Here is a 20250-nt window from a genome sequence, read left to right as displayed (position 1 = left end):
ATTCTGTAAAAGAGAATTCTGGATTTTTTTTAATGCATTGATGCATTGGAATGGAATTATTGTACAGTAGTGTAGATTTGTGGAACTGAATGTTTATATTGTAAAATTAAAGATCTGTGTGTGAAAACATTGAATGTACAGCACTATGCAAAACCAGCATTTATATAAATAGATATCATAAAGTTTAAGGCTTACAATAATGGCAAATAGGTAAAGCTGTTTTGAGCCCTAACAATCTTAGCCTCTCAAGTCCTGAGTAACTGCCACTTTAAAATGAGTAAGTCAGCAGCAAATTCCAATCTTAGATAAGCGAACAATTTATTTCACTACAGATAAGAGCAGATTTGGCCCAACATATTAACTGTTTTCCTCTATCCAAGAGTAATACATTTTTCTGCTATAAACTTTCAATTGGGATTTTCTTTCAAAGTTAAAAATTAAGTTTAATGAGATATTAACTGAGGCTGTAACACTGGATTGTTTTGGAGAATGCAGAAAGCGAATAATTAGTAAAGTGAGAAATTTTTATTAATGTTTAAAAATTACTACTAAAGCTTGTAAAATTCTAGGAAAAATGTTTTCACTGTCTTATGTAATGAAACTCAGGTGTCTCGTGATCAGGTTGCTGTCTGAAAAACCTATCCATTTGCAGCTGTTAGAGAGCTCTTGTGACTTGTTTTTTTGCCTGTGTGCCATTTACTACCATCCAATTTTCTCAGCCAAATTCAAGGATTATCACTCTGAAGGCTTTCATTTGAAAGTGAAGTTAAATTAGTTATACATTATACATTAGTTATTCAGTTTGTATGTTTATATATACATATATTTGTCATGCCATCATGATATGAGTAGGAAGAAAGATGAAATTTACTTTGAACTATGTAGATTATTTCTTTGCTTTGTTTCACATGTTACTTAGGCACTTTTCTCACAGGTAGCTGAGCCCTTTGTGCCATCAAGCCAAGCTTTTTTGTTACATTCACAAATCCCTGGTGTCTTAAGAATCACCAAAACCTACTTCTTCTCCCTTCTTAAGCAGCTTCAATAAAATGCATTCCTAGGCAAGCAGTCTTGTATGAACTTATATTACTTAATCTATTTCTGCTTCTTCTATTATTAAAAATTTATTTGCAATAGTATATCCTCCAAAATCAGTGGGAAATTTGATTTTAGAACTTTCCAAATTTCCTCTAATACTTTAATCAGTTCATGCATGCATACACATTCATATGTTTAAATGCTTTTCTGTGATTCTTATACTGGGGAGACATGATGAAACATGATTTAAAACTTGGTTTTGTGCATACAACTTTTATTTGATGATTATTTTCTAACAACATCCCATAATCACAGTGACTTATAGAACATAGTCAAGTTTGGTCTATGTTGATGTATTGAGTGTTAATGGAATAGTCACTTGATGACAGTAGACTTGATGTGGTTTTAAAAGTCACTTAAATTTTTACAGTACCTGGTAATGAAACCATTTAAAATTAGAGCTCTGCTTTGTACAGTGGCATGTATACACTGAAAAGATTTGAACTGTATATATCAGCATGGCAAGCTTTGAAACAATGCTTCACCAACTGCATTTCTCAAACATATGAAATGGGCCTTATCGTGCAGATATTCATGCAAATAGACCACTGCATAACAGCTATAATAAAGATACAAAAAATGGGGCTCAGATTAGATAATAGCTCAGATTAATTAACAGGTCTGTTGTCCAATAGTGGAAAAAACTAAGTACTGTAGAAATTTGAGGACTGGAAACACTGTGCAAAGTATGTCAGAAAGAATATTATTAAAATACAATGGGAAATAATTCTGCAGGTTTGCTTACAAAAAGTAAAAAATTTAAACTGCTTCATTTCTTCCATAGAATAATTATAGTAATCAAGTTTCTGAAATCCCAGCCTACAAATTCAATAATACGTAATACATTAAAGAAATCAGAGCAGCATGCATTTTTGATATATATACATGATTTGATACAATTATTTCAAAATTTGAATGATAAAAATAATTTATTAATTCCATCCTTGTGAAAAATTTTACTTGGAGAGACCTATAATTATGAGATGGAAAGTCGTGGAGTAAAATATCCCTATAAAAATGTTTTTGTGTGTGAAATAAGTGAAGATGCATACCCTGTATAAAATAGTAGCTTATTCCCAAGAAAAAAGACCCTTCAGGGGATTTCTTCAAGTTCTCATACAAATGTGAAATGCTTGTCCACTGAAACACCCTTTTTGGTGGTTTATGATACAGAATGAGTAAGAATGGAATTTAATCAAGGTTTTTTTGGGGTGGTGTCTTTTTCTTCGTTCTCCCAAGAGCTCTAACAATTTTCTAGCTTAAAGGCTATGGATGATGTAGGAACAGAGGTTACATTAGGTATTCCAAAGATTCATAGCACTGTTTCACTTCATGACTTAAAAAATAGAAGTCCTAGAATTATAGAATCACTTATGTTGGAAAAGAATGTTAAGATCACTGAGTCTAACCGTTAAATCCTATTTCTACATATCTTAAAATGCCCAATTTTGTCTGTATTTAGACATATTACAGGATTGTGCTTCACTATTGTTATTTTTGGGTACCATGCAAATGTTATGGAGAAAGCATTAAAAGTAACCTAGCTACAACAAATTATTCTGCTTTCAAATTTGATTTTTCTTTTTTTTAAAAAAAAAATTAGTTTACAAAATTTACATGCTATTTTGCGAAACGACCTAAATGTGCATCTCTTCATTACCAGTCCCAGCCCAACCTAATTGATTACCTTTGGCTGGAACGTGTATTTATTTGTTGAGTTTATGCAGGGTTTTTTTCTGTCTTCCTTTGCTGGACCTTGAGAGCAGTGTCTTAGGGAACAGATTAATTAAATAATTTTAATTAGATTTTCTAAGGACATAGACAATTTTTTCTTTTTTTATAGTTTAACTGACTTGCAAGAAAAAAGTTAATAGAAAGCCTGTTGTACATTGGTTTTTTGGCTGTATCAAGGCTCTTATATCCAGAAAACTTTGGGTTACACAGTATGAAAACTCAAGCATACTGAAAATGGGAAGTCTCTGTCAAGGAACGTTGTCATTAGGCCAGGAAGATCTTTTTGTTCTTGATCGAACTAACAACTCATTAGGCTAGTAGCGATATTCATGAATGTCGAGATTCTACAGATTGCAAGACAGGTCCATTTTCAACAAGAAATGTTGGGTAGTTACGTTGCTTTCCTGTTAAGGACTAAATATAAAATTAAGCCTAATTTATAATTAAAATAAAAACCCATGTATGCAAAAACCCTTTAAAAAATGTTTTATAGAAATCTGCTTGTTAGTTCAGAACTTTTCTTCTTTACCACTACAAAAATGAGCATTTACCCAATGAAACTTACATCTTACCTTGAGTAGATGAGAAAAGCCCATTTTACTTTTGAATAATAAGTAAAAAAAGGTTTACATCTTGCGTCAATGTTTTTCTTCTTATGCTACTATCTTTAAATCAGGGTGTGCAGCAAGATGCTTGGAGAGCAGGATACGCCCGGTGCTCTTTCAAGACAAGCAGTAAGACCTATGTGCAAAATCAGGGAGGGACTTTCTCCCGTGCTGTGGTGTGGGAACATGGGCAACAACTCTGTATCTTAGTCTCTGAAATAGAATTGAGCAATTAAAATGGGATTGAAACAGGACTTGGTTAGGCAGTCTAGAGAGAATTTGAATTCTTCACCAAACAGGTGAGGTGGGAAAGTTCTACAGTTAACCAGTTGAGGTGGAGCTGAGTGTTGCTCCACACCCCCTGTATATTACTAGCGGTAACATTTCATGTTCATTACTTTATTCTCAGGTGGTCTTTACTAAGATGTTTACATATCCTCTGTAACATACTCTGTATCAGGACTCTGGGATTTAAAAACATAGAACAGTTATCTCAACTTTTATTACTACCTGTTATTAGTACTCTAAAAATTACTACCATCAGTAAAATCTGACACTGTAAGTCTTTGGTATCTGTTTCATATGACAACAAAACAAAGTAAAGAAAAAAGTTTGAATGACTTCTTCTACAAACATTTTGCATAACTTATGTATGTCCTAAATTTTTTCATTTCCATAGTCTTAAAATCACCTTTAATATTATTCATTGAGGTGTTTTCAAAACCAGATAATTTTGCAGTATTTAAATACTTTTGCAGTAGTTAAATACTGCTAGGTTCAGCTTCGGGGAGGTGGGGGGAAGGGGGACACCTGTAGTCCTGGAATTAAACATGTTAGGCATGTCCTTTTGCGACCCTCAAACCTCTGCACTTGCACTCTTTGAAAAACAAGGTTTAACTTCATCTAAACTTAATGGTTTTTAAAAGTAGCTGGGAACCCTGAGTCTAATGTGGCATCACCTAGCAACAGGGCTATTTTGTAATTTTAGTCTTTCTTTATTACATTGAAGCTGTGGCCAGAACCTGGTTGAACAAGTTGGCATCTGAAGCTGTAATCATGTAGGGGCAACAAAATGTTTTTACATAAATGTCTTTTTGGAGGAGTGATGGGTATTTCTTGGTGGCGGTGGCTGTGGCTGAGAAAGCCCTGTAACTTTAACGCTGACGCTGATCCATTTTAGTTACCCTGATTATTGTTTGTGTTTCTTCTTGGTGTGAAAACCATCTCCAGCTGAGGCTGCCTTTCTATTGGGTGCATGGATAAGTCATTGTTTTTCTGGATGTTGTTAAGGCCTTTTCCTTTCATTGTCTGTACTCTGCACCGTCTCAGAAGAGTCACCAGAATTGCTTTCATCATTACCATGGCAATAAACTTTCCTACACAGCCCCGAGGGCCGAATCCAAATGGTTGGAAATAGCGTGAAGGAACCTGCACAGAATAAAATAAGGAATAAACTTTAAGACAAATTCTTCTTCATAAAAGTAGCCAAAATGATGATGGAAATTGGTAGCAGTTATATTCTGAAAAAACTTGCAGAAATAATCTCTTAGGATCGATGTTCATTTACTCCGAACAGAACCTCCCACCCAAGTCAGCTGCAATACAGAGACGCCTACAGAAGGTATACCATTTGGAAGGCAGGGATTATAAAGTTAGCCAGCTGAATTCTGCCCATGTATTTCAGCCTGTTCATCCTGTCAGCTACAGGGATTTTACCACAAGCTGTGAAATGGAATGAAGCTTTTGCTCTTCAATATGCATTAAAGTTTATTAAAAACTTCTTCAGAAAATGTTCATTGCAGAGGTTATAAATGTCTGAGATAAAGGCTGATGCCTTGTCTAAAGATAATCATAAAGCCATGCACCTACTACAATTATAATTAAAAAGCTAGCATTCCTGAGAATTAATTTGGCATAAAACGTAATGTTGAAAATTTGATTTGATATCTGATAGAGAAATAACACATAAAAATTATTATCCCTGTCCTAACAACTAAAATGTGAAATGCAGGATTCCCAGAACTGTTGAAGAATGCATCGCCGGTTTCTGCTGCTTTTATTGACAGTCCCAACAGCATGAGTAGTTCTAACGAGCTACAAAGGTACTTGTTATGAGTAAGAAGCAGCAAGTCTAGCTACCAGTAAATTATTTTTCTTCATCTGTGTAGCTTCCTTTTAAAAAAGTAAGGTATTTGCTGTGTTCTGACTTCTTATTTAACCCAAGAAAAGTAGAAAAGGTAACTTTATATCAAATTACCTAGAAAAAGTTGTCTTTTTGTCTCATTTTCATATTGAGAAAAATGTTTTCTGTTTAAATTCTTTTGAGAAATGATAGCTAAATGCAAGTGCTTATAATACAGAGCAAGTACAGCAGCTGGCAGTACAGCACAATGGCAAATGCACAGCCTGGGAAGATGGAAAAATGTTTAGATTCTAACAATACCATCATATCTTAAATAATGGCGTGGATTGCCCTTCACTTAAAGAACTGTGAAAATTGTGCCTGCTAGAATAATTATGTGGGAAACAGAATGCATCAAGTCAGATAGAAAATGTGTGGTTAAATATTTGGTCAAGGGGAAACGTTTTTAGTAGTAAAGTGTACTTACAAAATAAGCAAGAAATTCATTTTGGTAGAAATACTTAGAATGAAAATAATGAGTGGCAAAATGGAAACTATTCTCAGTGAATAGTTATTTCAATAAACTTAATCACTTACTCTCTTCTTGAATTTTCTACAGTTACTTTTTTCTTGATCTGTTGTTTATAATACCATGTGCAGAATTTGCTATGGGTGATCAAAGAGCAGTTTAGAGATGTTAACCAGGTTGTTTAGCACTTATTTGTGTGGCATACATGGTACTCCTAGATTTTTTTTTTAATAGGAAAAATGTAAAACTTAGAGGTGTGTTTCTGGCTTGAACATTCATATCTTTTTCTTCTTTATTTTCATAGTTACTTCTTCAGGTGTTTTTACTAGTAAGTCCATTTTTAGTGGTTCAAAGTGGATCATCTATTTAAATCTGAAATGACTGTGGACACTTATGTGCACAGCTTCTAATATCTCTAATATCTGAAAAGAAAAAATCTTGGCAGGTAATAAAATTATTTTGTTACTTTATTAATTAGATAAAATGAGAAGTATGACAGCTGTAGAAAGCACTAAGCCTTTAGCTTCAACCCCATTCAAGCTTAATATTTGACAAGCCACCAGAAAATGTAGGCGAAGGTTCGCATACCAGGAAAATGGGTGCATCTGTGATAGCAAGGCTAATGTTCTGCAGTTGAGATTCCATTCATAGAACTAAGTTGATTATACCCTCCGCTCTTGCATGACTGTTTATTCTGGAGATTTAATTCCCTCACAGGAGTGCTAACCTAACCTTAGCATTTCGTATTTTGTGTTATCACATGGGTAGCAGTATCTTCTGCTTCCATCTGCACTGGTTAACAGTCAAAAACAATGAGTCAAACGTGCCATAGCATCAGTCTGTTTTCTTTCAGTACAGTCTCAATCTCTCCAGATGATTATTCCTGAACAACAGTTTTGCAAAATAATTTGTTTAATCAGTAATCAGAAGAGTGGGAGTCTAAATGAAACTAAATGATCTGAAGGATGATTTACAATAGTAGGGAATTACAAGTAGGAAAAAAAATCACATGTTGCTTTTGATATAGGAATCTATAATTTAGACTAAAGAAAATTCTAGTTCTTTTAGGAGTTAGTATATAATTTGAAATGCTGAGCTGAGACTGAATTGCTAAACATCTGCAGTACTGAGTTGGTTGAAACTTAGGATTTCCATTTTGATCTATAAAATTTATTTTTTTAATTTTAAACTTAATTAAAAATTAAACCAAAACAAACCAACAAAAAAAGACTAAAATGTCTCCTAATTTTCAGTCTCTTAGGGGTTACTGTACGGCTTCACCTCTCCAGAAAATCCTCAGGTGGCCTCAGCTCTGTGTGGTACTGCTTGTGTGGCTTTAGCTCCCTAAAGGCTCTTTATTTTGTTCTGTGTCAGGGTTTATAATGGGAACTATGTGTGCCTGACAAATTTAATCAGAAATTTTTAATCAAAGTTAAGATGTCTGGGAAAAGTTTGTTTCAATATTGTAACAAATTTTTAATTAAAAAGCACTTTGACAGGGAAATATCTGCCTGGCTTTAATAATAATAATAAGCAGGATGTATAGCTAACTAGGTACTTAGGTAAAGGTAAAACAGCCTTATGGTCACAATGTTCTTGATCAAAGGAAGAGATACTGCCAATAAATAATACCCGATTTCCTGTAAGAAATAAGATAGAAAACTTACATTTTTCTCAAAATTTTCAAGAGAAAACTCATTCGGCTTTGGGAAGAATTCAAGCTTATGCATACGTCCGATATTGAGAATAATGTTTGTCCCCTTTTTCACAGGGTAGCCATCAATTACATCATCTTGTAAAGCTTTTCGCATGATCAAGTCCACAACCGGCTGGTATCTCATGCTCTCATAAATAAAATTCTCCACAATCTTTAAGTTTGGCATGTCATCACTCTGTATGTCTCTGTCACCTTGTGGAGTAAAACAGATGGTGAAGAAGTTGGTTATGACTTCCATAGCTTCATTGTACAAATACCAAAACATTTTGGAAAGTTCTCAGGTCCTGAAATAGCAGGAAGGGTCCAACAGCTTCTAAGGAGTTTTATGTAGCCTTACGTATTTGGGGAATCTGGTACGTTATTCATCAGCATAAACCCTGGTTTATCAATTTATGATCTCACCTTGTTCTTAATACATTTTGAGTCTTTGTTCTGCTTTCTTGTCAATGAAAAAACTCTGGAAATCCTTTCCTGACTTTTCTATGACTGAAAGCAACAAGACCCAATGAATAAATCCTCTGAGAGGTGACACCAAATGCAATCTGGGAATAGGCTGCAGATGGGAGATAACTTTGTAGGGACCTTAACTTTTCACGATGTGATTGGGTCTACTGCTAGGTCTTGCTGTGGCCTGACTATTTCCGTTACCATGAGTAACTTCCTCCCAGCTTGATTCCATCAGCAGCAGTATCAGCACCACGATGTACTGCCAGTGGGAGCCTTACTTTAATTTTCAAGCCACAAGCGGTTCAAGAACTACAGGCTGACAGCTGCAATGGCAGGATTTTAAGATAAAAGGCAGCTTTGCTACCCCAGTTGGTCATTTCCTTAAGGAAAAGGCAACAACATTCTACTGCCTTAGAAATCAAGGCTATCCAAAAGAAACAGGGCAGATGAAAGAGTACTCAATTCTCATGAGGACAATAAGATGAAGTTTATTATTAGAAAAAGACTAAAGCACCTGCTATACATTTTCCAGTGTTAAACTGACCAGAAGGAACTCTTGAATAAGAGTGGATGAAATTACTTTCTACAGTAGTTCAGTATCAAGTTTTGAATGAAGTCTTGATGAAGGGAAGAATACAAATTTGAAATATCTTGATTGTATTTTGAATACTTAAAGGGGAGACCAGTTTGATATCAAAATGGATGACAGCAGAATATAATTATGATTTTCTCTAATCTTTCCCTTCTGCAGTCATAGTGAAACTTAATTTCTGCGTATACACAGAGAAATATTGGTGATTAGAAGTATTTGCAATTAGTGTCCCTTTTTGCTATTTCAAAGTAAAAGGAAAATAATTTCAATGGAACTTATAAGGCAAGTGCTGATCCCTACTGCTGTTGCTGAGTGAATACAGCACTTTCTTTCTAATAGATAGTAAATTCTGATGATTCCTATTTGAATTTCTTACAAATCCCTCATCTTCTTTCTTCTGACCTTGAATAAAATCTTTTACATATAATGGTGTTTCATATATTTTACAGCAAATGCCTCTGTTAGAAGAAAGCACTTACAATTTTCAGCCTTTCAGTTTTAAGAGTGAAATTAGATCAGTGCTGAAGCAAAATTATATTCCCGCATCACTGACTTTGCAGCTCCTGCTTACCCATAACAGTTTCAATTTCTCTCATCATCTCCTCTTCCACTGTGGGGTGCTCTGCAATCAGTATTAGCATAAAGAAGAGAGTCACAGACAGAGTATCAGGAGCAGCAATCATCATCTCCAGCACACACTGGTTTACATTCTCAGCAGTCAGATCCCCTCTGTTCTGAAAAAAAATCGGAAATTTGGGGAAAAATGTTGATTGCTGACCTCCGGTGGCAGCAAAGGCCCTATAGCAGTAGGATGGGACAGACCTAGAATATCTGCTTTAAAGAAAAGTCAAAATCTTGTCAGTCTTTCTATCTTATATGCTAAATAGCATTTATTTTTTTGTCTTTCGGACAAAACCAGAAAACTTGTGTTTTGATGGGTGTGTATTATCTTACAGAAAAGCAAGAGGTTGTTCTTAGCTCAGATTCTTACTTTCCAAACAGAGTTTGTGAGCTGTCAGAAGGTATACAAGATAGGATTTATATAGCGTTTGAAGCCTTTGCAAACAAAAGGCAATACATCAAGATAAAATACAGGGTTAGGGAAAAACTGAAGGACGTTAAGGATTAGATGGAAGAGTTTTAAGGATGTTTAAGCCATGAAAAACATCAGATATGCAACTATTCCAGAAAATGCAACTACTGAATGTTTGAAATACCATTAGGGACTCCACAGAACCCACTAATTTGTACCACGTTACTATGACATGACTTTTAGATAGACATGTTAAGTTTAAGTTGCAAAGCCTGTGGTGTTAGTGACAGGAGGATGTCAGAAAAATTAAAGTTAGCCATATTTTGAGTACATTGCCAATACCTGTGCAAAAATCAACTGGGATGCAAAATCCATATGTTCATCCAACTTTTCAACAGTGGAAAGCTTTTGTCGTTTCTGTTCTATTAAGATTTCCATTGCTTCTTTCAGATCCTTGCTGAAAACAGATTAAACCCAACCTATTGAGAAATATCTGCAGACTTGTAGGATACGCTAGAATATGACTAAAAGCATAGAGGTTATACCAATAAAAACATAGAAGAATGGCAGAAATTAAGTATTCTTAAGAGTAGTTACATGGTTTTCTGCAAAAGTAGTAATACCATGGAAGGTGTGTTTTATTAAATAATTCCTTGTTAGTTTGGACTGCAATCTTATTCTCTTTTTATAAGGGAGACTGAAAAAGATGAAAATGAGTTTGTATATCCTGTTGATGAATAGAGGTTTTAAAAATTTGTTAATGTTTCCAAAGAACTTGTGTACTTCCTTCTATTTTATACTGTATTTTATCAGTGAATGAAATGAACTTAGAGAGCGTGAGGGTTAATTGTTAGAAAAATATAGATAAATGTTAGAAAAATTGTACTGTCTTGAAGGTAGAATTGATCTAAAGTTTTCATATTTAAATAGTAATACTGTGTCAACAGTTTGTATTTCAGTGGTGAAAAAAGCAACATAAACCAGTTTTTATAATTTTTTTTTGAATTTTGAATAAGCTATAGATTTCAGGGCAATTAGTTTAAAAAATATTTTGAAAATTTTTTGAATAAAATCCTCAGGCTATCCATTTGTGTTTGTTATTGTTGGGAAAGAAAATCTGACTGGCTTTGTAGGGGTAAATGCATTTAAAACTTCAAACCTGGTAAAGCTCTTATTATTTATAACATCTTTTATGTATTAGAAATAGCAAAAGGTTCTTTTTGCCAACTTTTATCAGGAGAATATTGGAAGTCGTCATATCCTGTAGTCATTCTTTGCATTGCTTTAAGTCCATCAATCTTTTTTATTTTTTTTCTTTTCCAGTAGAAATTTATTAATAAATCCATTTTAATGGGATTGCTTTTGAAACATCTGTATTTGCCTGCAGGGGCTTTCTAGTAATTGTGCCACTGCATTTAGCTATTATTAGAATCGCAGAATAAAGCACTAATCAGTGGCATAATAATAACCAGGAAGCACATGTTAGGGAAGGTAAGTCTTGTGTCTAGTTCATAAGAGTTCTCAGTTACTTTAGATGAACCTTCATCTTTTCTTTAAAGCCTATACGTTACATAGCACTACCAAAACAATTTATTACATATGCTTCATAAGTAGGAGTTACTCTCACTAGATGGATTCCAAATCCAAAATTAACAAACTCATTACTGATTCTTTTTATAGCCAGACCTCTTTTGGTAGAAGATGGCAAACCAGATTATAAAAATAGAAAAGGCATTTTGTACTTTTGCAAAGAGGAAGATGGCAAAACATATTTGTTCCTTAGGATAAAAAACCCTTGAAATGGATTATCGTGCTAAGCACCAAGTTTTAATTAAAAAATTACTGTTGACTCAAAAATGCGCATTGAAGGAACCAAAAAATAGGATTATGCTTGGGGGTTAACTCTTCTGGGACAGTGCCATGAATGCAGATGAGTTTTCTTGTTTTGATGAACTGTAGCCTAATGTTTGACTATCCTCAACTAGATAGCACATATAATTTCACCACATGTTATGGCTTTTCTTTGTCTGTTTGAACTGAACCAGTGATTTCAATTTAGTGTCACATTTGAACTGGCATTAACTAATATTTTGGTGAGTAAACTAGGACTGAATAGACAAGCGCCTTAAATCGCCCCTGAGATCAGCCACATGTAACATCAGTGGCAAATCTTGTTCTGTTGCTATCTTGGGTCTGCAGATGGGGACTTCAGCCAACCAGCTTTGCAAGTTTCACAATTTATTTTCTAAAAGGCAAGGAAGATACACTTCCCAGAAAAAGAATCTTACGCAAATGATGTATAAAACTGTTGATACTTACACTGCCTCTTCATATTTCTTGCACAGCCAAGAAATCTTAAAAAAGATGTCAGGTTTTAATAAAAGTGCTTGCCAAGCATCAAAGTAGTTTTGAATCTTAAGTACAATGGCATGTTCTGAAAATAAACATTAACAAAAAGTAAGAAATATAAACCTTAATAGTCAAGTAACACAAATTAATAATACTCCAACAAGGTTCACAGGAATTTGATAAACGACTAGTCTTAGTGATGGTAAGATAACATTATGAAAAATTTGTAGCACACTGTAGAAAAGGTATAGATCTTTGTGAAAACTCTCAGTAGCTAGCTAAAAGGGGAGATAGTGGTGTTTCGACTAGAGCCAAATAGTCTCCCACAGGAGAGCAGAAGCAGAACTCTTACAGCATATTGAAATGGTGTAATTTAGACATCACGGTATGTTATTTCTGTCATAGTTTTGAGGATGAAGAAATCACAGAAGACTTAAATTGTCAGGTGAACTTTTCAAGGTAATCATTTAATTTTGAGGAAAAAATTCTGATTAAGTGCATATAATATTGGGATTGTACCAACTCAGTGCATAAAAATCTCTTTAAATGGTACTATTTATTAAGGTGGGTGTGACAAGCTAGTGTATATTTGTGGTCATATAATATTCTGCATTCAAACTAAAATCACTTACAAATCAATTTCAATTAATTATCTGGTGATATAGGAGTCTGTTCTTGCACTGTTTTCTGAAACAAAACTGCTGAGCGATGTCAGTGAGTTTTCCTTGGATATGCACTTTAGGTCCATCATAAGGGGTAAAAATAAAGCTGTTCGTACCATCCAAAGGGATCCCAAGAAAAAGCTTATTAGATGTGTCAAGCATGATCCGTCTCATAAGATTCAACACATTGATGTTTCCTGCGTCAGTGGTTACCTCCTCTAGTTTGTCCAGGTGATCAATTGTTGATTCAACACAAATCGCTATCATACGCACCAGACCAGGACCAGACAGAGCTGAGATACATGTGCAAAATGATCAGAAGGTTGGTTAGCTTTTGTAACTTAGGTATTGATTGGAGATAACGGTGTCAACAAAATGTAAAACATTGTCCTGTGAGCGACTAGAATACAACAGTTCTGAAACTTAGGGACTTAACATCTTTTGAAAGAAAAAATGTAAACATTCGGAGTTAAAATGGCAATGAACTCAAAGCCCAAGCTTTCTTTGCATCCAGCCACTTTGTATGTTAGATACAGATTTTGTCCCGGGTTCGTACAGTGTTAAGGAAAGATAATTGACATTGTTTGTGCTGCCTTTCTGTGTGGGAGGGTGTCCATGCTCCCTGCTGCACTGCATGCCCTGTGGGTGTCCTGTCACATTTGCTTGTAGTGACACTGAGCAGGGAAGGTAGCTTAGGGATTTGGTGGGGGAGGATGATAGGCATTTCTGAAAACATAATTCCTGGGCGCTCTTAAAGAGCATGGTAGCTTTGCAGTAAGGTACTGGCGACCTGTAGTGTCTCTGTGGACCTACAGAAGCCTAGCCTGGCAGTAGTCTATCCACCTATGAACAGTGGAGGTAGTGTCATGACAGATTTATTGCATTTTAAGAATGCCAAAGCCACCAAAAGCAGTGGTCAGTTCTATTGTGATGTAATTCAGCGGGATTTTGACTGGCCTCAGCTGAAATGGATTCAGATAACTTTTGAATGACTTTGGAGACCTTGCCCTAAGTACTTTATTTATTGCTGTAATTGCCTCAAGGACATTATTTTGTCAAATATGTGTTGAGAAGGATTGTGTGTTTGTAATTCAGAGTTGGCCTGTTTTGTAAATAGAGAGAACTGGTAGTTGTAGGGATAGCTAGTAAAATAAAAATGTTTTTTCCTGCCATCTTCAACCATTACAAAGTTGCTGATATTTTTCGGTAGCAAAATCATGTAGGAAGGGTCCTAGTGTCATACAGGAGCACAGCTGCATCACCAAAATAATAACAGAAAATTTAAACTAACAGATAAATAATTTATTTTAGGTGCTCTTTTACTTTCATTACTAGAATCACTGTCGTTAACTACTGCAGTCTTAGCTGGTAAGAATCTTTTCGGAACTGTAGAACTTGCAGAACAAGTGTGGCAGTTTTGTTAGCAAGGCTGTAAGATCATTGGAAGTAGCCAATTCTAATGATATGCAAATACTGAAGATTTTCAGTTCATGGAAAGAAGGTGAATCAAAAAATTGCAGACTCATGAAATGGTGACAGTTGGAGTTTCTGTAATTTTCTATTTGATTTCAACGTAGTGATGTAAATTACTTCAGTCTTTTTCTCTCTTACTACATTGATTCCATGTATATTAGAGGGATTAAGAAACAGTTCTGCTGTGCTTATCTTAATTTTGAAACTAAAGTACACCCCCCACCCTCCCCCTTTAGAACAAGACAGAAAAGTCTTTGAATTTAGTGGAGGCTGGGATAGGAATATCCAACTACATTTACGGAAGTGCCAGTTGAGCTAATGTAAATGTTGGACTTGAAACATAAAAATATTTAAAAACTTGGCTTGTGGGCATAATTTACTTTTGTTTTAATTGGATGAGATTAAGAATCTGCAGAACTACTTCAGAACCATTTCAAATAGCATACTTAAAAAGATAAATGTGAAAGAACACGTGCAATAAAGTATTTCTACGGGATGTATAGAGAGTACAGTTTTCTGTAAGTATGCAGAGGACATAAAGCATTTCAGAAAAGACAGATGGTGTGCTGCAGTGACACGGTGTCTTAATGTACACTGATTTACCTTTGGTGAAAAAGGGACGGATTTCTTTCCAGTGTGCTGGGTTGTTATTAAATATGATCCCGTTTTCATACATGCCAATGCACTGTAATCCAAGCTTGCTCCCAAATCGAGAAACGTAATGCCAGTGTTTCATTACGTGGAATACACTTGAGGATCTGTGAAAGAAACAGGGGGAGAGGAAAGCTCAAAACAAAAATACTATTTATAGATTGTACACAGAATTTTTATTCTGACGATCTGTAGTTGAAGTGCTGACTTGCATTCCGAATTTAGCAGGAAGCACGATGCTTGACATCAAATGTTGTTCCTTTTACATAATTAAAAATCTCAATGATATATACCTTCAGAATGTGCATTAGAGCAAGAACATATTCTGCTTAGATTTAAAATTGTTTTTCAGTACACCCCCCCACACACATAGATTCTAATTTGAATATTTTGTGTAGATAGAAACATGTAGATATATGATAAACTCAGGCAATGACCAGTGTCAGATATTTCAGAAGATGAGGTGAAAAATATTTTGACAGTTGATAATTACATCATGATGTGCATTAAATTGCAGCTATACTTTTGTAGCTGTTTGGTCACTCCCCGACACATATAGAAAGCAAAAATATACATGCATCATTTAAATATGCAACTTCATAATGTGATGTATGTGTGGGATAACTATCCCTAAATAGACGTGTTAGGGAAATCCATGATATATGTAATTCTTTTTACAGTTGACAAGGTTTATTTACACATGCTGGCAAACAGGTTGACACCAGCATTATTGCCTTGGGGTATAAATTCCTTTAGAGGGAGCTAGTATTTTAGAAATGTTGATTTAAAAATGTTAGAAAAGTGATGAAAACCTGATCAAATTAAATCCAACAAAGGGAAGGAAATTCAGAACAGAGATTGAAATGAAACAATACGCTACTTTACCATGTAGCATACTCTGTGGACCAAATCCCAGAGTTCTTACATGGGTTTAGTTTATTTTTTCCCCTCAGGCAAAGTAAATGGGACTCTGCTATTGACTTCGGCAGCGCTGGGTTTTCACCATAGATTTGCATGACCAGAGGTAAAGTTAGCAGTGAGATGCCATATGGTACAAATAGACAAACATGGACTAAGGATTGGAGTAAAGACAGGGAGGATTGTCTGCAGGTCCAAACTTCTAAGGAACTCAGCATATTCTCTCTTCCCTACACTTCCCCACGTGTTCTCTCTTTTCTAATTCCCTAGAAAGTTTCCGTATTTTCATGAGCATGAAAAGACGGTGTTGGAGTATGACAGCTGTCCCCAGGAATGCAAAGGTGCAGGAGGCTCATTTTGCTTCCTTTTATTCCACACATCAACACAGGAGATGCATAATACTGTTTTAAGGAAGGATTTTGACATAAAACCTTGTATAAGCAGATTTTCCTTATGAAACTATTTGAAGTCCTCCAAAAGATAACTGTTGTAACCAAGACTGCAAGTCCTCGTCTCTGTGCATTAGCACCTCAGTATGATTAGGTTTGACGGTAAAAATTCAGATGACATTGGAAATAGTATACTTTTACAAAATTCAGGTTATGTTTAGTTTTGCAGTGAATTTATGATCCACTGAAAACTTTATTCTGCATTTTTTTAAGTTAAATACTAGTTCTCTGTGTACAGTCAATGCTTTTAACCAAAAAATGTCTAAGAAAAGTGATTTGTTGACTGTAAAGCCTAATGCAGCTGTGGCATTGTTAATCAGCCCTCCTCATTTGTTTCTGGTCAATTGGTAGTACAGAAAGTGGAAGACAGCGATGAAGAGTTCATAGCATTTCACATTACAAAGACATTATAGCGCATTAGTTGATATTTGCAACACCTATGTAGGATAGGAATGTAAATAGTTTTGCTGTCACATAATCTCTTTTTACAGAGGTAAAAATAAGCAGAGATGAAGCTGACTTGCTTTGCATGGCAAGTCCTGTGATAGTCCTCTATGCTACATTGTCTTTGAAAAGCTTCTACATAATGAAAACTCAGTATGAATTGATTGATATTGCTAATAAAAAGGCTGTGATTCTTTATCAATTACATATGGTAAAAATTTTACTGCTGTGTTGGTTTATTTTTCTTTCATGGCATAACTCATAAGCATCCAGAAGATCCAATGTAAAAGGAAAGCAACCATCCACTGGAGCTAATAAAATGATGGTCTGAGGTTTAGCATTATGTTTAATACTGTGTATATTTGAAGTCTATGAGTAATCCCATTAATTGGAGTGGAATTACTCATAATCCTATAACATTGCATTTGCTTAATTAATTTGCTGAATTGGAGCCGTAATGTTCAAGCGTTACTCCCATTTTAAGGAGATACTTAAGAGCACAGGAAAATAAAATTTGGCTTAATTTTGCATCGCAGTCTAGGTTCCTGTATAGCATGTAATCTTAATATTAAATGAAATAGTAAGAGACAGTAAACATTTTTTAAGATTGACCCACAGTGCTTGACCTTCCTTTCCATGAAGAAAATGAGAGAATTCAAATGTATTTCAATAGTAGAGTCTTTAAAGAAACAAGATATTAGAAAAAGGTCTGTGAACAGCAGAAAGAAAAAGGTGTATGTTAGGATAAATTTTGAACATAATAACTTCAATTCTACTTTAGGAAAAAAGCAGCAAAGAGGTGGTAAAAATGTGGAAAAAGCTCTTCATATTATTAAGGATAGAAGATAAGAATTTACTTGCTAATTATAAATGTTTCTTCACCGCTGATCCAAACTCTCACAAATTCTCCATATGTCTTATTGTAGTAGTTGCAGGCGCTACCTACTCCCATCCAGAGAAATCTTCCGTGTGAAATGAGGGGACCGATTCCCATACAGTATCCTGGCCCTAAGAAACAGAGCAAGGAAAGTTTTGTCTGAGCAGTGCTCACTGACAAAAACATACCTCTGAGCATCACCCTTTTAAAAGGAGCTTTTTAACATGATAATCAAAGTCTGCATTGGGCACTTCACATGTAACAACCCTGTCCTGAAGCTCTGTCTTAGAGAAACTTGCATCTACATTGTTGAAGCCTCCTTAGTATCTACGGAAGCCTAAAGTTCTTTCAATGTACATACAACTAATGACACTCATTACTACTTTGCACAATTTCAGACTGCTGCTTTGAGATTGCTTACATGTTGAGGGACAATGGCTAGATACTAGAAAGAAGACATGATCTAGAAAAAATACATATGGTTTATTAATTTGTGATTTTAACAAATCCTTTGAGTGACCTTGGCTGAGTTTGTGTTGAAGTGTCATAGTAACATCTACAAAAGTCGATATCCTTTTGATATAAGTACATGTAATTAATTACATTTATTTTAAAGTCATTAGTACTAGAGTGAGTAAACAGATATTTAAGGCAAAAAGTACTTTACTGCTGTAAACTTATGAAAACATACTTCAGTAGGAGTTAAGAATGGATTAATAAGCATTTAGTCAACAAAGTTCTCAACCAAATCCTTTAACTGTAATTCGCAGATTTTCTTCTTACAACAAAAAGGAGAAAGCAGAGACAGCCAGAGAGAATTTGCCAATAACTACCTCTTTTAAAAGGAAGTTTCCTTCATCAGGGAAAGCTAAATTTGCCCCTTTTGTTTGCAAAGCATAAATCTAACTCCATACAACTAAGTACTCAGAAAACTTTTGTATATTGTTTAATAACTTAGAAGTTGCATATGGCTCCACATACATTCCACTGCTAGGAACTGCAAGACCCCAGATTATTTAAATACCTGTAAATCTAAAGATTATTAATTTAGTTCTGTCTTGTTATTGATCCGATCAAGTATTCAAATAGAATACATAGCCTTCTGTGAATACTTTCCCCTGTTCTCTAACTTTCAAAGAGTTTTAGCATATTGCAGGATACTTGGCAAGGATCTTTTCTCATAATTTCATTTAGGTGCCACTGCATTATGTCAGAATGCATTATGCCAGTGCATTCATTAGGTGCACTGCATAGTTTAGGATTATTCCGTAGGTTTAGGATTATTCCTGTAGTCAAACACCTTTGTGAGATGTATACACCGGTCTCATTCGTGCGGTAGGTAGTTGCATTGCATCTAATGAAAAATAGCCTGAATCAGGAACATCTACCATAAACCCCCAAAACATTACAGAAGGGGGCCCTCTAAAAGGGAAGTAATTTGATGTTGTTTTGTTCTGTAGGGTCTTCAGTGTCAAACACGGAGAGAAAAATTGATAATCTACTTAAAATCTGAAGAATTTTTAATAACAGTAATAAAAATAATAATAGTTTGTTTCTAGTAAAGACAATTTAGAAAGCTTTAAAATTAAAACATGTAAAAAGTAGTTTATAATGCACGTGAAAATGTGAACAACTAGAGTTTGTAAAATGGTATTACATCTTTCTAGCATATACATAATACAGTGGAAAACTAAGTGTCATATATTTATATAGTCAAGCCAGGTTTATTATGGAAGTTCTGAGGTTAGAGCAAGCCTGATTGCTTTTTTATCAGTTATTTTAAAAAAATGGTATTATTTAAACTGACTCTTAGTAAACTTTCTTTGCATACAATCATTATTCAGCATTGCTTTTGCACTTACATTTGAAAACAAACCAAAAAAACCCATACTGTGACAGCTTTTACATGATACTATAGCTAAAGTTAATTTACCTGGTATTGATGAGGTTTCTTCGTGATTCCATATTAGAAACAGAAAGCACATGAGAATGAGTATGGGCACTGTGGCCACTGGCACGGTGTCCGGTATGAGGCCGGTGATGTTGTAGTGCATTGGATTCAGTGTTTCCAGCACCATCTTTTCCAAGAGATTCTGCATGGATTTAGAGAGAAAGGGGAAAGATGCAGAGATTTCAAAGCTCAAAGATCTATTCAGCTTTAGCTGGTACCTCTCAACCCCTTTGCAAGCCCTGTAAATGAGCAAATTAGCTCCTGAGGTAGCTTTATTTTATAATGAGTGACTGCCTGGACTGCTTGCCAGGACAAGCTACATCACAAGCTGAAACAGGCATGCAGCAGATGCTCTTTTTGTTTGGAAATAACAAAGCTTTTCTGACCTTGATGTTGAAGCATAGTTTTGGATACTTTGGCTGACAGACCTCTTATCTCTGATATTGACTTGGCTGGCCAATACTGAGGTTTACTCCTTGCAAATTTCTAACCAAAACACAAGAAATTAAACTTTCAGCACATGTGGAAGCACTGACTGAGTTCACTTGCAACCTTTTGTCTCTGTTCCTTAGCCTTTTTTCTTCCTGCATGCCTGTGGT

At 35.0% G+C, this 20250-nt stretch overlaps 1 protein-coding gene across 1 annotated transcript; it reads right to left on the bottom strand.

The window, feature by feature from the left end:
• Positions 1-4335: 4335 nt before the first annotated feature.
• Positions 4336-19992, bottom strand: LOC121091622 (aromatase). The gene is made up of 9 exons (XM_040601631.1): positions 19634-19992; positions 17681-17831; positions 14965-15119; positions 13005-13181; positions 12197-12311; positions 10220-10334; positions 9416-9578; positions 7756-7997; positions 4336-4865 (listed from the first exon to the last, which is right to left on the bottom strand). The coding sequence occupies exons 1-9, from the start codon at positions 19797-19799 to the stop codon at positions 4614-4616; spliced, it is 1536 nt and encodes a 511-aa protein (XP_040457565.1). The 5' UTR covers positions 19800-19992; the 3' UTR covers positions 4336-4613.
• Between the last annotated feature and the right edge of the window lie 258 nt (positions 19993-20250).

This window comes from Falco naumanni, chromosome 7, assembly GCF_017639655.2.
Source record: "Falco naumanni isolate bFalNau1 chromosome 7, bFalNau1.pat, whole genome shotgun sequence".
Taxonomy (NCBI): domain Eukaryota; kingdom Metazoa; phylum Chordata; class Aves; order Falconiformes; family Falconidae; genus Falco; species Falco naumanni.
Note: the sequence above shows the minus strand (reverse complement) of the source record. Positions and strands in the feature narration are given on the sequence as shown.